Consider the following 20,710-nt stretch of genomic DNA (forward strand, 5'->3'; position numbering starts at 1 on the left):
ACTAGAGTGAACTATAGTCCTGAAAAATATTAAATGGCTCGTTCAAAGTAAGAAACTTCGGTTAGCTTGGTAAATTAACAGAGTTGAAAATTCTAAATTGTAACTTTGTAAAATGTGGATTATTAATGACTCCAAATTGGAGTAGTTTAACATGAGTGAAAACATAAACTCAAGACAAAAAGTTCCAGTTGTAAGTGCTCCTTGCACATGTTTTCTCACTGTCAACATGTCCTTGAAGGCACAGGCCTCAGCTTTTGCATAAATCACTTGTTAACTCGCAGGATCAAAGGTCTCCTTCGAGTTATCGCTGGACTTTACCGTGCAGGCGCTCAGTCAGGCAGAGGCAGGCAGACTGTGTGCCAACACTTCAGCACTCTACAAACAAAACCAACCCAGCAAAACATGGAGAACATATATGAGACCGTAGACGAGAAAAGTGTGCATGAAGAGCGCCCTGATGGAGCCGACAGCCCCGACCCAGAGCCCAAATACGAGAACTCCGGCGGTGCGAGGGAACGGCTGTACAGCGAAGTGCAGGTCCACGTCTGTGCCGAGGAAGAGCGCAGCTCGCCGGTATACATGGACATCAGAGACGGGGAAAAACAGAGCAGCTCGTCCTCTTCATCCAGCGACGACGAAGAGGCTAAAGCAGAGAGAGCGGCAGAGGTGAGTGTGGAGCCGGTGGTGCAGGTGGAGGAAATGAACGGCGAGGCGCACGACGGATCCAGGCGCTCATCGGCCTCCTCAGCATCCTCCGCTTCCCCGGGAGACCCGTGCGACGACCCGCCGATCCAGCCGAGGATCCAGGAAGAGGAGAACGCGGAGAATGGGATGCTGATGGCATACACACACCCCAACAGTGACAGCACGCCGGAGGAGTCTGTCGACTACAGCCTGAAAACTCTGGAGAATGTCACTGTGGATGAGAGCAGCGCAGCGCCGGCTGACCCCAGCCAGCCTGACATCTCTCTGTTCGTCAAGGTAAGAAGTAGGCTACGAGCAGTCTCTGCAGGGTTTAACCTGGCCAGCTCAGGCATCAGCTTGCTTCAGCCTCACTGTTCAGCATGAGGCATCACACCATGAAAGCAGCCGGATTCAAGTTGGTTTTCACTTTGATTAGTGATTAATTCAGCAGCAATATCCGATTTGCCAAAAGTCTCCTTGAAGCCATCTTGTCTTATGTAAACCTCCCTGTGCTGGGAACTTTATTTTATTTTTTTGGATCCTCTAGCACAGGGGTCACCAACACGGTGCCCGTGGGCACCAGGTAGCCCCCAAGGACCACATGAGTAGCCCTCAGGCCTGTTCTAAAAATTAAAATTGAATATTGATATTATCTTTTCCCACCTTGTTAAGTCATTGTTGATAATTATTGTGAGAAATCATTAACATGATCAGTGTCTTCACATAGATGAGTATCATTAATCATTAATAATCATATATAACTAAAGGCAAACTGAGCAAATTTGTTATTTCAGAAGAGTGTATCAAACTGGTAGCCCTTCGTATGACTCAATACCCATGAAGTAGCTCTCAGTTTCAAAAAGGTTGGTGACCCCTGCTCTAGCACAACTCCTGTTTCTTTGGTGTTAGGGTTCAGATTTTTTAAAATTAGCATCAAATTATAGCTAGGCTATAAATTACCAAAAAGTAATCAATATGCAGAATGGCCCCTTTTAGAATATATATTATTGTAATATAATTATTGATGCATTAATGTGTAGGCTGCATCACTTCAATGTTGCAGCTAGTAAAGGTGAAGCTGGGTCTCATTTTAATATCTTTATATATCGCTGGGTAGCTTGTGAATTTACACCTGGAGGGTCAATAAAGTCTTATCTTAACCTTTAATAATACATCATGATTTATGCGTTGATTACATTTGGCATTATTGTTTTCACATACATGTAGGAGTAAAATGTACAATATACTGTATTCCACTGAATTGAGTAGAAGTATAAAGTAGAAGAAAATGGAAACACTTAAGTAGGCCTACAGGCATCTCAAAATTGTACAGCACTTGAGTAAATGTACTTTGTTACTTTCCACCACTGGAAAACCCAACACAATTACGTTATGGACTTTAATTCCCCTTAAATACAAGTCAAATCAACAAACTGACATGCTCTGCATTTAGAGAACATAACATTGATTATTGTATAGCAATATCTGCCATGTATCAAAGATCAGTGCAATTCCAAAGAAGTGTAACATCAACCATATGTTGCCTGAGTCTGAGCCATGAATGTGACTAGTCGAAGTAAGTTAGCCTCTGAGGTCATATGATATGATAATCCTATAAAAATAATCGGAAGCGGTGACCAATAGGCTAAGGCATTTCCCTATCAAGATCCGGATTTGAATAAATTTAATTTGCTAAGTAAATTTAGACAGTCAAGAAATTTGACTTTAGGGATTCCATTTGCAAGTCGTATTAAGCTTAAGAAACATACAAAATATAAATGTAAAGAAGAAACTGAACTATAATAACGATGTTGTAAGAAGAGGCAATACTCAAGCACTATAAACTAGGGTGTCTAATTACTACGCGGAAAACTAACAAGAGAAATATTATCAACTTATTTATAGCCAGAGAGTATACACATCGTTTACTGCTGAAGCCTAACTTGCTGTAGAGGTTATTTAAGTTCAATAAATTAAACTTTTTGAAGTCAGTTATTAAATGCAAATGTATTATAAAGTATTATCAGAAATATATATATATGACAGGTATTGATTTCAGTAAGAAATCTCATAGAAGCAGTGATCTTTGTATCAGAAGCTTTGTCAGTGACTTTATTCTGGGGGCAGCCTGATGTAATAATTAACTCGTTTACTGTACGGCCATAGAAACGGCTTGTGAACTCCATGCTTGAGCAAATCCCGCTGTGTGTGTTTTGCTGCTTTTCTGATAGTACACCTCACAGACTGCTCTATCAGCACATGCAGGGGTCACTTTGCTGATTGGGCAACAGAGATTGAGAGTCAATGGGCTGGGTTTAAGGAGCTCTGTCTGAGCTCACCCCGGGCCTTGTAATAGGGAACGACAGTAGTAGGTCGTGCTAAATCTTAAAATTGTCTTTGTATTGTATCAGCAGAGGCCATGGTCATGAGAATAGGCGTGTGCAATCAAGACTGATGAGTTGCAAACAAACAAAGTAATTGCTACAATCTGACCTGGATGATGATTTGTTGATGTGATCCAAACATCTTCCTGTAGTTGTGACAGGGACTGGGGCTAACTCCAGAAAGAGCATTCACCTTTAGCTTTTGCCAAATCCAACATTTCATTTCATGAATATGAACAACATATTGAATGTCCATTGTTCTGACTTTTACCAAGAAAAAAAAGATTTGATGTCTTTTGTCAAGTCATAAAGAAACCTTATTGTACTATACATCTATATCTGTCCTTGCAGCTGATTTTTACCCATCGTCTTGATGAGAAACATTGATAGGATTTGGGATATGCTATTTTAATGTTGTTATAACACAACTGTTATAAACGTGGACCATAGTTCACCATGAGAGGGACAACAGACTTGGTCCCTTCTCCGTATACCACCCTGCCCTCTATCCTTTCTAACCCGTGGGTGATTTCCCAACAGTTTCATCTTCAACAATGGCCATAAACCAAACCAAGCTGCACTATAAAAGCAGGGAGGGGAGTACGGACATCACCTGTCTATGTAGAAAGCCTACGTGGCTCCTTATCTGCTGTCTGTGATAATGCAGGCCACGGCAGAATAGGTTATCACGACTATCACTAAGTGTTTTTTTAAATTCTTATATTGAACGATAACAAGCTATGTTCATGCACTAACTGTGCAAGATGTAAAATCACATTAATAGGGTTTGTGGTCACTGATGGTTCATTAGGACAATGCTTATATTGACAAGATGAGATGTTGGATTGTCACATTTGGCAAGTGTGTCAACACAAGGTGAGAGTTCAAACACTCCTCTCCACCTTGGCTCCGGAAAGATACAAAATGTCGGTTACTGTTTGAGGTGCAGGTGAATGATTAACCCAACAAGTCAGTGATTTGAGCTTCCTTTTGTCTCAAGGGGGACACACAAGACTATTTGTTCTGAACTCTTCTCTTTATGATAATCAAGGATTTAGACATCCTTAAAAAAAAGGATAAGACATTTTGGGGAATGTGTTTATTTGCTGTTTTGCAGAGAGTTAGATGAGAAGATTGATACCACTGTCCAGTTAACAATGTTAAACCCATAGAAATAGGGAGTAGAACGAAGATTCCCACTCATAGCAACAACATAGCAGGATGGTTAGAGCGGCAGCCATTTTTCTGTGCAACGTTCAGCATGTGAATTGTAAGAATGTACGCTCCTCTCTCACAGAGCTGTTTGTTTCCTCTGCTCCCCTGCTCAAAGCCGCTCGCTCAATGTTGAAAAAAAAGAAAAAAGCTGTGTTGAACATTAATTTTAGCTTAATCCCTAGCCGCTTCCGCAGCTCTCTTTTCAAAGTACTTTGTGAACTCCATTGTCAAGCTTGGAGCCGTGTAGCCTTATGCTAAAATCATTTACATTATTATTTTGTCTCTCGTCAATCTATACTCAATACACCATTAAGACAAAGCAAAGCAGGATTTTATAAGTTTTAGCAAATTATAAAAAAAACAAACAACCACCAACAACTGATATACCACTTAACATTGACATGAGTATTAAGACCCTTAACTCCGTACTTCTTGGGTATGACGTGACAAGCTTTAGTTGCATACCTGGATTGGTTGATTTTCTGCCAGTTTTCACTGTAGATCTTTTCATGCTCTGTAAGGTTGGATGGGGACAGTCAGTGGACGTCCATTTGCAGGTCTCTCCAGAGATGTTCGATTTGGTTCAAGTCCAGGCTCTGGCTGGGCCACTCCAGGATATTCAATGAAAGCCACTCCTGCATTGTCTTGGCTCTGCACTTAGGGTCATTATCCTGTTGGAAGGTGAACCCCTTTCCAGTTTGAAGTCCTGATTGCTTTAGGCCAGGTTTTCATTAGTGATATTTGTCTACTTTGCTCTGTTCAGCTTTCCCTCAAACCCTAACCAGTCAGTCCCTGCTGCTGAAAAACACCCCCACAGCATGACGCTGCCACCACCATGCTTCACCATTGGGTTGGCTTTGCACAGGTGATGAGCAGTGCCTGGTTTCCTCCAAACACGACAGTTCAATCTTGGTTTCATCAGACCAGAGCATCTTGTTTCTCACATTCTAAGAGTCCTTCAGGTGCTTTAATTCAAACTCCAAGCAGGCTTTCATGGGTCTTTCACTGAGGAGAGGAGGAGCTTCCGTCTTGGCCATTCTGCCATACAGCCCAGATAAGTGCAGTGTTGCTGTGATGGTTGTCTTTCTGGAAGTTTTCTTCCATCACCACACAGGATCTCTGGAGCTCAGCCAGAGGTTCTAGGTCACTTCTCTTTACAAGGCCCTTCTCCCCCAATTGCTCAGTTTGGCCAGGTGGCCGGCTCTAGGAAGAGTCCTGGTTGTTCCAAACTTCTAACACTGTGCTCATGGGAACTTTTAATGCAGCCGAATATTCTGTAGCCTTTCCTAGATCTGTGCCTTGACACAATCCTATCTCTGAGCTCTGTAGGTAGTTCCTTGTAGTCAAAGCCATGACCTCATAGCTTGGCTTTTTGCTCTGATATGCATTGTCAGCTGAGACCTTATATGGACAGGTGTTTGCCTTTCCGAATCATGTCCAATCAAATGCATTTACCACAGGTGGACTCCAATCAAGGTGTAGCAACATCTCAAAGATAATCAAGAGAAATGCGAGGCACCAGAGCCGAGTTACAAGTGTCATAGCTTGAAGGGTCATGGATGCCCTGCACTTTTTAACTGCGCAACAAATTTACCTACAAGTATAAATAAAGTAATCTGAACCTGGGTCTGAATGCTTTTGTCAATGTGATATTTCAGTTTTTTTTCTTTTCAATAAATTTGCAAACATTTGATAGTGCAAAGACATGGAGTTGTTTTCTCCATTTATTGATGCTAAATCTGGCAGTTGGAAGACTTTTGAATAGGATCTAAAAAGACTTTTGGCTCCGCTCATTATCATGAATTGTTTTCCTCATGTGGGTGCTGTGAGGCCTATTGAGACTGTAACTTTGATGAAGGCCTATAGAAATGAAACCTAAAATAACACATTTAGAAAGTACATTTTCCCCTCGTAAACACTGATAATGAACACTGTGGCCCAGTAATTGGTTTGAGCTGCATGTTGGTATGTCAGCCAGGAGAGGGGGCTGCCCTATAAATAGAAACGGTTTTAAAAATTAGCTCTAGCTTCTTTCCTTTTAGTGCTTTCATCTGATCACAGATGATGAGAGATGAGAGACGTCTCTCAGAACTCTGTGCCAGTGCAAATTAAGCTAATAGTGAGCACCACTCAATTTCTTCAATGTGTGCTGATGAAGATTGTTGCAGTCAGACAGACCTGCTTATATTTTTGTTCCCCTACATACGCCCTTTTCCGTAAATGAATGCCAATTCCTGCCTCAAAACCAAAGCCAAGCATCAATAATTCACAGAAGAATCCTCTCCCCTGCCGGTGATCAAATATAACCTGCCTCATTCTGCCAGAGTCAGACATGTGAACACGCATTAAATATAAATGTGGCTGCTCGCTCACTCAAAAACTGACAGAAAGTGACACAAATATCATGCCTTTTTTTAGCACATTATTTTGACATTTAGGTTAACTCAAGAGCGATTATATTTTTGCCGTGATGTGATGTGCCTGGAAAAGTCAATCTGATCTGACCCCAAGAAGCCAAGAGAAAAGGAAGAGAGTGAGGTGACCAGTTTAGGAGAGACGAGACAGATAAGAGGGGAGGTGATGGTAGTGGTGTGTGTGTTAGAGGAGAGTTTGGTTGCAGTGGTGGGAAGAGAGGGATGGGACTCCACCCCCCTGGTTATAGACTGACACCTGTTTTCCACTTTGTGTCAGTCAGTGAGAGCTAGCTCTGCTCTCCACCTGTGTTTAAATCAGAGCGCAAGGCTCTACCTGCCACCTGGACAGGACACAAACAAGGGAGAAGACACCAAAAAGGTGGTGGAGATCTTGAATCAGAGAAACCAAAAAACAGCGTCTTAAGGTGTGAGGGATCACTGTCAGCCGAGAGAGGATAATCTGGGTTTTCTTCATCTTTTTCTGGAGGATGTAGACCTCCAAGGATAAGGACTGCAGTTAAAAAAGAGAAAAGAATCAAAGTGACAGCCAGAACCAGGCATCATGTCCACTAACAGTCAAGACAGAGACCCTGATATCGAGCTTTTTGTCAAGGTAAGGCAGAGACAGAACTATGGTTACAGAATGTTCTAAAGTTACGTTTTGATGGAAGATGGAGACAGTATATGAGCAGGATTTTCAGTGTTGCACCAATGTGTTATGGAAAGCTTGTGTAACTCAATAGTAGAGGTAGAGTTACCGTGGCACTGGCACACCGTTCTCTATGTTGACCCAGGATTGTTGTGACAGTGATATTGAAGCTGCTTGTTGCTGCTCGCTGTGGTACCTTTACTCCATATTACTCCACAGTCAATTGAATCAGCCACTCTGCTCTGTTATATATATATATGAGTAAGTGTCCCTGTTAATATGTTTGTGTAGGCAATCACTGATCAATATATGTTCCAGATTATCACCTGAAATAGAGCAAACATGAACAGAAAGTGCCATTTTGGAAGTGCCAGCATCAGTAGGAACAGCTGTGGTGTTTTGTTCTCCACAGTTAGATGCACTTGAGGCCCTGTGGGAAATGTTAGAGGCAGATGAATATACCTGAGGCAGGTGAGGCGAACGCAGGTGGAAAGGCTCATCGCTGATGTGCTGCCTGGATGCACTGACCCAATTAGCTGGTGTGGAGGCGGCTTTCAGCCAATCCTCCTCCTAGGAAACCGCTCAGCCAGGTAACTGAAAGGTCGCTGACACTCGGCTTGTATCGCCCTTCTAAGCCATTCACAATGTTCCCCTGTTGTTCCGGTGCATGAAACTCTTATTTCTAGAAAGCAACATGCTGTAGCTAGATCATTTGTGTTCTGTCTTACATTTAGTCAGTGATTCGAAAGTCATAGTTGGACATGCTTTTATTTAAGCGAAAAAGTGAAAGTTTTTGACTATTATTGCATGTCTCATATAGCCTTCTTACTTACAGTTTGGTCCACATAAAGCCCTAAAAAGTCAGCAAAAAGTTCCTTAGCTATCAGAGAAGTTTGCAAATCAAGCAAAACAATAATTACATTAGGCTCGTTCGAGATGAACTGCGCCTCGCCTGTAAAGTGGACCAGAGCAGGCGGCAGCAGCCGGGGGCGGTGACAAAAATCCGCTGTCAAGTCGGACGGTTTCCAGCCGATTCCAGCAGCCTTCAGGCTGAACAGGAAGTAACAGAAACACTGGTGGTCCGATTCCGATTTAACCCTTGTGTTGTCCTTCGGGTCCCAGTGACCCGAAGGACAACACAAGGGTTAATAAAATGTTATCAGACCCATATATCAGTTTGTATACAATCTCCAGTTGTTTTATTATGACAGAGTAGCTCCCACAATGCTCTACATGCAATATGTTGCTGATTTTAATTAACAACCGACTGTAGATGAGCCGTAATCTGAACAGATTTAGTCTCTCTGACTACTAATCGTAACTACCAGCCACACAACATGTGGTTTGTACAAGTATGTACAACTTTTAAATCAGACAAATAGCAGGTAAAATCCCTCCAATTCAAAATCAATAAAAGAGTTTATATAAAACGTCATCGTGTTGAGTTGATTCTGAACCAATCAGCGGTTAGGTCAGCTGAGAGGCTGGCGTTTCCCAGCATGCCCTGGGTCCGCCTGGGTCTTGCAGTCGGTGAAAAGCAAGGGGGTAAGCTTCGCTTCTGAACGCGAACCTCCGATGGCGCCATTTTGTTGCTACAAAGGTATCACCTCTTGTTAGCATTCCACTGACCGCCATTTTTTTTTTACGTCACTTGACTGCGAATAACTTTACATCTGAAGTGTTTAAAGACTCTGTTTGTCCATTGTTTAATTCTAAAGAAACACGACAATGTATAAAAGGCTCCATTACCTTGTACCTTTACCGTGTATGGGTCCGTAGCAGACGTTTTTTTGTAAAAACATAGTTAATGTGTCATAACTAAGTGACTTACTGTCGCACAGTAGAGGAATTACCGTACAGTACAGGAGAAGCTCGCTGGCAGTTTCGACTTACATTAGCTGTTTAGGTTTAATTACTAATGTTAACTAGCATGTTAGTTAGCAATAATTAGCCTGTGCTTATGTTATCTCCTTACATATACCTACACTCTCCGTCTCTGTAAGATTGGGAATGATTGAGATTTCTCTTGGCACAGCTACCAGAAGACTTACAACTTTCAGACACGTTGCTCACGTCACATTTACGTTGTCTCTGTCAGTTGGAGGCTGCGCAGTAAAGGAAGAGATCACCGGAAAAGTGCTTCTAATAGCCTTCACTGGTCTCCGTCCAGAGCAACGGGGTCTATTGGTTCCATTAATATATATGTCAATGGTGAAAACTGGCGCCGCTGCGCGTCTCAGAACCGGCGCCACTTTGATCTCGTGAGATTATCGCGTTCCATGCGGCGACGCAGAGCAAGTCGGGATCAAGTCGGACACAAATCTAACCGGCATGCATTGGGCGGCGATCGCCGGTGATCGATTCTGCGCAGACCTGGCTCATCTCGAACGAGCCTATTTTTAAAAGCAGGTTACCACACATGAAAACTCTTTGGTTCTGTGGGAATTTCTGAGGTTCAAAGTTGGCAAATCTGCCAAATTCTGCTTGGTGTTGTGTAATTGCAGTTTGATAAAACAGTTTCCTGTCTTTTTGGTTTGGTGAACAACACCTATATTGATATGTGGGCCGAATCAAAACTTGCGAGGGGCCGGGTTCGACCCGCGGACCTTGAGTTTGACACGTTGTTCTGAGCTGTCTCTTTCAAGCTGATACTCTGTCAGTATCACTGGCAGATTGTTGTTCCCTAATGAAACCAAACTCACCTTCGGCTCTGTGTGAGGTGTGGTAAGTGCAGAGCCAGTCTGATGCACAAACCTTGTATATGGAGTGGTTTCCATAGCAGCTGCACCCCAGATATGATTTTTCCCTCATGCTACCATCTGAGATGTGACCTAGATGGACAGAGAGCTATCCTACAGGGCTGCGCCTCCTTTAATGACTTCAGCCCTGCACACAATTTAGATTTTCACTGTTCCATCTAATTTTTGGGGGCTTGATAGTTGAGAATAAAAGTCAGGATATGTCGTCCTGTGCTGCATCAATTTTGACCATTCTCTACTCTCTCTCTCTTTTAAGTCCTCCAACCTTATGAAATATGTTATACTAAATTACTTTGTTACTTATCAGTGCTTATCTATACAAAGTTTGTCGGGTAACACTGGCACATTTTGCCTACATTATTCTTCAAAATAGCTGAAACACTTCATTGTGTCAGTTATTTGTGATAAGAGTCAAACATTTTTTTTTCTCATACTGTAGTGGCATGCTTTAGATATTCTTAAAGCATGGTACTTATTGGGCAAATTGTAACATTATGTTCAATTTAATGAGAAAAGTATTGTAATAGCTTTAGTGCTTTAGAAAAGAAAACGGCATACTAGAAATTAAATGGCAAGATATAATTCAATTCAAAATATTACTCTGAGCCTGGGCATCTGATCTTTCTACTGGGAAAAAAGTGCATTCAAATTTGAAAGTTCAAAGTTAATTAATTACTGACTAACTTAAAAACATGAGCAATTGTTTAGTTTGCACTGTCCTGGTAATGCTACATTGTCATAGTCATTCTCATTTAACATGTGTGGTAAGACAAACCAAGCACACAGTTATAGTAAAGTATACATGCATATGTATGTGCAGGATCATGTGAAGTCACATTGCCTCCAGCGGAGCCCACTCATCATCAGCTCTCTCAGCGGCTCCATGCCCTCACGCTCCTTGTGCCTACAGGCCCAGTTGTGTGTGTGACAGCTTTTGTCCTCGGTGTTCTAGATCTTGATTGGCTATTATCAGCGGTTGTGTATTGTGTTACCGCTGTGCCGCTGAGCCTAGCCATAACAATGCACGGACAGAAGCATTGCATGCACTCAGGCGGCATGACAGCGCTGAGCATCAATGGCTGGCGTACATACAGTCGGCTCAGCTACTTTCAGAGCGACAGCTCGGTTTTCTGGCGTTTGCTAGGAGCGGTGTACTGTCGGGCCATGAACTGAATAGCAAAATGTTTTCCACTTCGCTGTAGTATCTTTTTATTTGTGAAGTGACTGCATCTAAGTGAATCATTTCTTTGTGATGTTTGCCATCTCAAGGATAGTAATAACGGAAGTGCACATAATTAAATGCATCTACTGGTTTATTAAATAGTTTAATTTCCAAATCCTCAATATAGTAAATAAAAGGAAACTATCTCCACTGCTAAATCTCTGTTGACCCGTGAGGTCATTGCACTTATTGTGCCGTGTGTTGTGAACCTCTGTGGGACTGCAGGCCTGCAGGTCTGACCCTGCACCCTGTGCCCCGTCGGCCATTGAACCAGCTGATGGAATCACTATGTATAATTCAGATGGGCCAGTGGGTCAGGTGTCACTGCTGATGCTCTTCTGTGTTTCCATATATGCCGACACATGATATCAAAGTCACAAAGTGATTATATCAGTAGTGTCGCTGTAGAGAGAAAAACCTGCAAACTACAGTATGTGGTTATTTATAGGAATAAAACCTCTGGAGCCGTTGATGAACTTATTTTAAAACCATTTGGAGTCATGCCACAATTTAGTTTTTCTTTTTGGTAGCTGACAACGAGAGCATACTGCTTTTGTTATATGCCCAAATCGACACCATTTAGTACAAATAGAATAATACTGATGCCCAGAGTGTAATTTTGGTTTGACTCTCCCCTTATCATAAATTGGTATCAAGGATTCAAGGGTGACTTATTTATGTGTGTTTGCGTAGTGTTTACATTTATACAACTCATGACACTTCTCTGAACAACCTTACCGGTCAAATCAAAGTCAAAGATAACAGTCAACTAAATCCAATACGTATTTCATTGTTAGTAGCAAGTATGTTCTCAGAGAGATGACCTAGCCATTAAAGATTTTCCCCAACAGCTCCTCATGAAGGTTTGAGTTTAAGCTCCTTGTGAGCTGGAGCAAGACATGTTATCCCTTCTAGCTTCTGGGGCACAGAACTGTGGTCTGACAAAGATCAGAACACAAAAAGAAATGGCTTGTTAAACAAAAGCCACATCTGATTCATATATGTGTTTCTAATCCTCAGTTTGTTTGAAATTATTGTTTTTTTTCCATATTGGATTATTTTGACAATTATTTCTCGATTCATTGTTTGGTCAATAAACCATCAGAGAACAGTAAAACAAAAAAATACATCACAATTTCCATGAGCCCAGCTTGATGTCATCAAATGTCTTGTTTTGCATTTGCTGGAATGAAAGAGGACAAAGAAAAGCAGCAAATCCTCACAAATGAGAGCCTGAAATCAATAAAATGATTGGCATTTTTCTGTTGATCGACTATTCACCAAATCATTGCAGCCATAATGTCAAACATGTGTTGACTTAAAGTAAGTGTCATGGCATAACCAACCCTGGGAAAGCTCACTCATTTTGTCTAGGTTTTTACAACAGAGCTGGATTGAGCTCGCACATTTGAAAACTACGGAAGCTAACGCTGGACCGCCCAGACTGAAAGGTAAAGGGTTTGTGGCCTACCTTGCGTTCTGACTCCGGCGCCGTACTCAGCTGCTCCACGGCCTGTCCTCCAGCCCGGCCCGGCCCGGCCTCCAGCCCAGCCTGGCCTCGGCAGCAGCATGTCCTTCCTCAGCAACCTGTCCTCGGCAGCCTGTCCTTAGTAGACTGTCCTCGGCAGCCTGTCCTTAGTAGACTGTGCTCGGCATCCTGTCCTTAGTAGACTGTGCTCGGGAGCCTGTCCTTAGTAGACTGTCCTCGGCATCCTGTCCTTAGTAGACTGTGCTCGGCATCCTGTCCTTAGTAGACTGTGCTCGGCAGCCTGTCCTTAGTAGACTGTGCTCGGCATCCTGTCCTTAGTAGACTGTGCTCGGGAGCCTGTCCTTAGTAGACTGTCCTCGGGAGCCTGTCCTTAGTAGACTGTCCTCGGGAGCCTGTCCTTAGTAGACTGTGCTCGACAGCCTGTCCTTAGTAGACTGTCCTTGGCAGCCTGTGCAGCCTGTTCTTCCTCAGCAGCCTGTCCTTCCTCGGCAGCCTGTCCTCCAGCCCAGCCTGTTCTTCCTCAGCAGCCTGTCCTTCCTCGGCAGCCTGTCCTCCAGCCCAGCCTGTTCTTCCTCAGCAGCCTGTCCTTCCTCGGCAGCCTGTCCTCCAGCCCAGCCTGTTCTTCCTCAGGCAGCCTGTCCTCGGCAGCCTGTTGTTATACATTGAAGACGCGGCCATAACATAACATGAACTCTGATCCTCTTATCCAGCCTGTTTCTGCCGTCACATGACATCCTCAGACTGAACCCCAGTCCCACTGTCTGGCTTCCGCCTTGGGCCCTGTGACGCAGATAGGCCACCAGCCACCCCGGCCGGCGGCCAATGAGCTGACGGGATCGAATTAGGACGTGACATAACAATCTTGAAGATTTTCATTTAAATAAATGTTTGTAAAGCCCCTATCGCAATATGAATATGAATGAAACGGAGATCTTGGAGATTGTAACTTTACGTCTATGGCTATATTTGCACAGTCATATTTAATTTCCCTGACTTGTTGTTCTCTCGTCTTGTTTGTGTGCAGGCAGGCAACGATGGAGAAAGCATCGGCAACTGTCCCTTCTCTCAGCGCCTCTTCATGGTCCTCTGGCTCAAAGGAGTCGTGTTCAACGTCACCACCGTCGACCTCAAAAGGTTAGGAATAACACAGAATGCAAATTTCCAGCTCACAAAAGCGTATATGCACTCCCTTATGACATATTGCTTTCTCTTTGTCCTGTGCAGAAAGCCAGCAGATCTGCACAACCTGGCTCCAGGGACACACCCTCCTTTCCTGACCTTCAACGGAGAAGTCAAGACCGATATCAACAAGATCGAGGAGTTCCTGGAGGAAACGCTCTGTCCTCCAAAGTAATTCAACTGGAAGGTTTAACAACACGTAGTTTACAGTATCACTGACTACACTCACGCTGCTTTTGGCTTGATTTATTTCACTGCAGCGACACTGTTGAAAGGGCAGGAAACATTTCAGTCCAATAAAAGCGAATATGTGCTGCATTTAATGAAGACTGATGTGAACTGATATAACGGTTTGTTGTTTATGGCGGTTGTAAAACTTTTGTGAATGAGTATATATGCATCCTAGGCACACAAAAAAAGAACTACATGTGCTTTATTGAGCCACAGTATTGGTGTAATTTTAGAAAAAAAAATAAGACAGGTTTATTGTTTTTTGTTATTGTCATTCCCACCAAGAAGAAAAGAAAATCAGAGCCAGTGTGTGAGCAGTTGCAGAGAAAAAAACTTCAGATCAACTAAATCTCTCTTTTATTGCCTGTAAAGTTTTTTGCATTATAAATGGACCTTAGTGTGAGAGAGCTTAGGGGGCATGCTGCCAACTCGGTGCGAGTGTGTAACATGCTTTGAGTCTGAGCTGAGCTCCAGTCCAGGTGTTAATGCTATCCAGATGGTTTGGTCTGCCTAAGTCTCTGACTGCGTCTCCTGCGTCTGCCCCCCAACCCCCCCGCCCCCGTCCGCTCAGGTATCCCAAACTGGCCGCCATGCAGCGAGAGTCGAATACAGCTGGAAATGACATCTTCGCCAAGTTCTCAGCCTACATCAAGAACACCAAACCAGAGGCCAACGCCGGTGGGCTGCTCATTTTATGCCATTTACACTCACAGACCCACACATACTCACACACACACACACACACACACACACACACACACACACACACACACACACACACAACACAATATATCACAGCCTATATTATATTCCTCCACTAGGTAGTAGCAGAGTCCAGCATTTTAGGCCTGCTGTGACTCATATATTTTGCTGTGCTGCCACCTAGTGAGGTTATCGCCACACACTTTTACCCTGTAACAGTATTGTACCCGTGCTTCTGTGTGTTTCTGTGTGTTCAGTTCTAGAGAAAGGTTTGACCAAGGCCCTGAAGAAGCTGGATGACTACCTGAACAGCGCCTTGCCAGATGAGATCGATGCAGACAGCATGGAGGAGGAGAAGGGCTCCAACCGGTGCTTCCTCGACGGAAACGAGCTCACTCTCGCAGACTGCAACCTGCTGCCCAAACTGCACATAGTCAAGGTAAAGAGGGAGTGTACCCGGTGGGAATATTCATTAATGTTAATTGATTCATTTAAAATCACTGAGACAAAGTATTTATTTATTTTGAATGTCAAGTACTAATGTTTGAGGGTATTTTAAGATAATTCCTGCACCCAATAGTCACTCAACTATAAAACATAATATAAAAAACAACATGGTATCACTTTAAGATATTTCCAGTATAAATATAACCAGTGAAAAACAAGCTTTGGGTCAGTCCCTCTGGATTTTTAGAGAAGTTGTTTCTTTCTTCAGCCCAGTGGTGTAGTCTACTTGATACGCAGGCATACACAGTATATCCACTAAGAAAGCTCCAGGATTTCCATATACCCACTTCAAAATGCCCAATGACACGCAACAACAAACCTTCCTTTATATTTTTGATATTTGAATTGGCATCTGTGTTTTTCTTCTTCGCATAGGCCAAATAAAGGTATTTCCACCGTAAATTGGTGCATAAAAGTGTATCTGAATGCAAGAAATGAAGTCGTTGATGCTCAAAATTTCCCTGGAGGAGGACACCCAGACCCCGCATTATAATATGCCCCCCCCCCCCATGGCAGATTCTGGCCCATATATATAGGCCAATATATTTACATACAGTACAGTATACCCACTACAATACATTAGACTATTCAGCCATCCCGGGAATATACATACAGAAAAAAAAACATACAGTGAAATACCCACTGGAGGACAGGTAGGTGTTGGTAACTGCTTAACTACTGACATCAGCCACAGCTGTACTTGCAAATGTTACCATGCTAATACACTAAAATAAGACGGTGAACATGGTAAACATTGTACCATCTAAACATCAGCATGTTAGCGTGGTCACTGTGAGCATGTTAGCAAGCTGATGTTAGCATTAGCAACGTCACTGAGCGGTCTTAGTTTTTATTTATTATTTTTTTTTAGATAATTTAAAAAAGGGATAGTTTATATAGATAGATATTTATTTAATATTTTTGTGGCATTTTAGGCCTTTATTTGATAGGAGAGCTTAGACATGAAGGGGGAGAGAGAGGGTGAATGACATGCAGCGTAGGGCCACAGGTCGGAATTGATCCTGCAGCCGCTGCAGGGAGGACTAAGCCTCTGTGAATGGGCCGAGCGCTCTACCAGGTGAGCTAGCCAAGCGCCCCAGTTTAGATTTTTTGAAGTGGGGTTGAATGAAGTAGGCTTCTTACGCCTAGTCAGTGTAGTACCTACAGTAGATGGTGGTCGGGATACCCACCGTTTGGAGGGGGTCATCCCTCCAAACCTTTCAGGGCCCTATGTTGTTGATATAAACACTTATGCTACGTTTACACGTGGCCGGCTATTTTCATAAACAGACATTTCAACCTCTCCATTTTCAAAAATAACATTGTGCACAGCTGTCCGTTTTCAGAAAAGTGTTCGTTTACACGTACCCGTGTATATATGCCGTCAATGCCAAACATGTAGGTGGCAGTGTAACGAGAAGCTCAAGCCCACGTTAGCCAATCAGAATCACTTCCTCTCTATTCTCTTCCTCACTTCCTCGGCTGCCTAAAACCTCCGTTTGTCTCAGTTTACATGCAAATATGCAAAACAAAGTTTTCCAAAATCTCCACTCTGGCCGGAGGTTTTAGAAAGAATCGTTTTCAGAGGCGAATTCTCCGTTTGCGTGTAAACGAAGGGCACATGTCTCAGTTTTTCAAATAACCATGTACGTGTAAACGAGGTATTAGAGAAGAAAAAAAAAAATCAATATCAGGGTAAGTGTACGCGTAACATTTTCACCGATTTACGTTTACGACAGCCCTTGCCGACGGAAGGGGAGCCGTTATATCCGCCTGTGCTCTCTTCAAAGCCACCAAACTACTTTCAAAAACAGTACTTTTACCTTGCACAACACAGGAGATGCTGGTATACCGCGGCCCTGATTTACTTTGGTGAAGCCGAACTAACCCTTTAAAACACCAAAATCGCACAATAACACAGACTACCTAAGCGATCAAGGTAGATTTCTTTTAGGTGGGCCTTTTTTCTTTTTTTTTTGGTGGCTAAGTATGTTTAGCTGCTGTCCTGTCTACAGCAGTCCATTGCTTAGCTTCCGTGTCGGTACTCCTGCCTGCCTCTCCAAACTGGGGGCGTGCTGACCACCATCTACTGTAGGTAATTCACTGACTATAGATAAGAACGGCACCTTATAACCCCACTTCAAAACATCTGAACTATCCCTTTAAGTTTATATTTGAATAAGGCATAGCAACTCACACCAGCTTTCTCTTTCCTCCCCTCTTTTTTTCCACAAAATCCCTTACATGACAAAACATAGCCCCCCAAAAAAAGTTGAAAGTCATTTACTCTACATTTATTAACTGAAAACAGTAAATGTGACATGCTGGTGCAAAATAGCAAGTTGCAACAACTCATCTAAAAAATTACCTTCTGGAATGCACTGCACATAAACTGATAAACTGAACTGCCAAAGGGTGGATTTCAAAATGTCTTGACAAAATAAATCCAGTTTGTCTTCAGTTCACATTGAAGTTTCAACTTTGCCTTCTCTATCAGGTTGTCGCTAAGAAGTACCGCAACTACGACATCCCCTCAGACATGTCGGGGGTGTGGCGCTATCTGAAGAGCGCCTACACGCGTGATGAATTCACCAACACCTGCGCTGCTGACTCCGAGATCGAGACCGCCTACAAAGACGTGGCGAGGAGACTGGCCAAGTAACTCGCCAACCGACCCCAAACCCACATCTCTTTTCAACATACACATGGGACTGTCCTTTTCTAGGCGCCTTCAGTGGCATTTTCAGGAAGCAGAAATCCTTTCTGTCTGTCCCAGTAAACAGGTCAGATGTTGCAGAAGTCTGTGTTATTGGGTGGCTTATAGGCTACTGCTTTACAGCTTTATATGGTTTTGCAATTACAGAAACGGAGCAGAGGATAAATCAAGCACATTTAACTTAATTTACAGGGCTTCAAACCACATTCAAATGTTGCTGCTGTGAAACTTCTGACATAACACTCTCACTCAAACATGATTGTGTCCCGTCTGTATTTATTTCTCATAACACAAAGCTCCCTTTCATACATACTCCACCGGTCCGCACGGCCAAACATTTTACTAGCTGCTGATGTCAGGGTCGTTCACTTTATTTATTCCTAAACCCACATAAGTCTAGTCTGACTCCGGTGTTTATTATCAAGCTTTGGCTCCTGGGGAGACACCTTGATTCATTTATGATTGATAATTTGGCGCTAATCGTTTAGCTGAATATGACTGTTCTGCGATCTGCCGATCCAGTTTTGATTGTCATTACCGTCGCTGGTGCTGAAGTCCTTTTTGTTTCCTCGAGCTTACACGTATCTTGAAATTCACTCCTGCTTCTGAAAGATTGATTTGAAGAAAGATTGCTTTTAATAACATGTTTATAAGCTCGATAATGTTAGTTTGAGAGAACAAGATTTAGCTGACGAGGGCATCGATAGCTTAGAACAAAGCTTCTGATTTGTTTGCATGCATGAATCTGTTTGAAATTTTAATATTTAAGAGCTTCTTTTTAAAGATATGAAAAATCCTCAACTATGTGCCTTTATTTTGAAAGTATGAAAAAATCCATGCCAATGTCACATTCTGAAAAAAAAAAAAAAAAAAGTAAAGCAGCCAGAGCTGAGACATTTGTTCTGCCTCTAGCTGTTAGTATTCAGTCTAGGTATTGATTTTGTCTTAAGTTACACATGATATTATGAATGGAGAGAGTATTTATTTAGCAGCCCCAATCAGGCCTGATTAGGTAGAGCCATTAGTGCCTGCGATGAAAAGCGTCTTCCAGGCCAGGTCCACGATGGTCAGGAGCCGCGCCCTCCAGCCCTTCATCAGAGAGACATTTCCTCCACTCTGAGGAGCCTATCAACATCCACGGGCTAAAGTTCAAGTTCAAAAGTTTCATTGTCCACGCAGAGGAGGGATGGAAATTTGTCTTGGGGCTTATCGTCTTTGGCTTGGTGTCAGGCTGCAACTATAGCGAGACTTCCTTGAAGAACCATAAGGCTCTTGTGTGGTTTGGACAAACATTTGATATGAAATTGGAGCATGATGACTGAGAGCCTTGCTCATTGCAAAGCTCCACAAATAAAATAATATTTTCACAGATCTGCTTCTGCCTTTTCTTTTCTTTACCAGCTAGGTAATCAATCAACACTGATACTTTGGAGGTTGTCATGAAGGGAGGGGTGAGCGGTCCGTCTCAATGATAGCAAAAGGTGCTGGTGGTGGAGCCTGGATCGCCGTCCTGAAAAGGGTTAAGTGTGCCTGACTGAGTTGATCAAATTCAGTGGTGCAGGTCTGTTTCTCCATCCATAACAGACAGAGAGAGAGAGAGGGAGAGGGAGAGAGGGAGAGAGAGTGATGACCGTTGACAGGCTTAAATAGAGGCTTCCATGCCAGGGATCAAACGCCATCCCTCTTCTCCACTCTCTCATTAAGACGGAAAACCCGAGCGCCGCCATCCGATCTGTCTCCATTTTTCCTCAAAGGAGTCTAACTTGAAAGATCTGCGCCTGTCGGATTTACAATGGTGGGCGAGTGGTGTTTACTGAGACGTGGCCTTGCCAGAAACAACAGTCAAAGAAAATAAATGGAGCCTGCCTAGTGTTTCCACAGGAGTAAGGAAATATGGAGCGAAACTTGTGCCTTGCTGTTTGGTAATTAGTACCTAAACATCCCTGTCCTTGGATCCCATTGCTCACATCCAACATTTCTGCAAGCTGGATAATATACAGTGGAGCATTAACGTCAAACACGTCTGGTCATGGGGCCTGGCACGCCACATTAATCTGTTATTACACTCCCAGTGGATCTACCAGTCGCTGGCCTTGGCTAGGCCATCATAGCACAGGGAGTCCACATGGGCTGACAGGGACTCACACACAGCGCACTTTTATAGCCAGGTTTAGTAAACCTTTTCAGCTCAGGCATAAATTGTCTAAATTGAGCCCTGCTTTGAGACCTGAGCTGATTAAAACAAACTGGTGTGTTTGACGTGTGAGGACCCACCAGAAACAGACCTGTGATCCAATTAAGGGCCAGACCCATAGTTTAAGAAATACTGCATACATAGACCTCAGTGCTCCTTTAGCGGCTGCTTTCCATAGATATTGTACCCAGGAGACAGACACATATGTTTCAGCCTGAGGTGAAGTTTGGGTTTACCTCATACTGTCTCGCTATTTTAGTCAAAACCCTGTATGATCCATGTCCTTTAAGTGCAAGAGCAGCAGAAAGGGCTTCATTTGTTGTGTAATCTCATACAATATCCTGTTCTGCACTTCAGATTTTTCT

The 20,710-nt window shown here is 43.1% G+C and overlaps 1 protein-coding gene across 2 annotated transcripts; it reads left to right on the forward strand.

Annotated features, from left to right (window-relative positions):
• The first annotated feature begins 332 nt into the window (after nucleotides 1-332).
• clic5b (chloride intracellular channel 5b) lies at nucleotides 333-19,522 on the forward strand. 2 transcript variants are annotated; one of them, XM_039782214.1, is made up of 6 exons: nucleotides 333-981; nucleotides 13,841-13,950; nucleotides 14,041-14,166; nucleotides 14,798-14,904; nucleotides 15,186-15,367; nucleotides 17,933-19,522. In XM_039782214.1, the coding sequence occupies exons 1-6, from the start codon at nucleotides 403-405 to the stop codon at nucleotides 18,095-18,097; spliced, it is 1,269 nt and encodes a 422-aa protein (XP_039638148.1). In that variant the 5' UTR covers nucleotides 333-402; the 3' UTR covers nucleotides 18,098-19,522. The 2 variants fall into 2 exon arrangements, with proteins under 2 accessions (XP_039638148.1, XP_039638150.1); XM_039782216.1 differs by lacking the exon at nucleotides 333-981 and adding an exon at nucleotides 6,945-7,310.
• The last annotated feature ends 1,188 nt before the right edge of the window (nucleotides 19,523-20,710 follow it).

The sequence above is a fragment of the Perca fluviatilis genome, chromosome 18 (assembly GCF_010015445.1).
Source record: "Perca fluviatilis chromosome 18, GENO_Pfluv_1.0, whole genome shotgun sequence".
Lineage (NCBI taxonomy): Eukaryota > Metazoa > Chordata > Actinopteri > Perciformes > Percidae > Perca > Perca fluviatilis.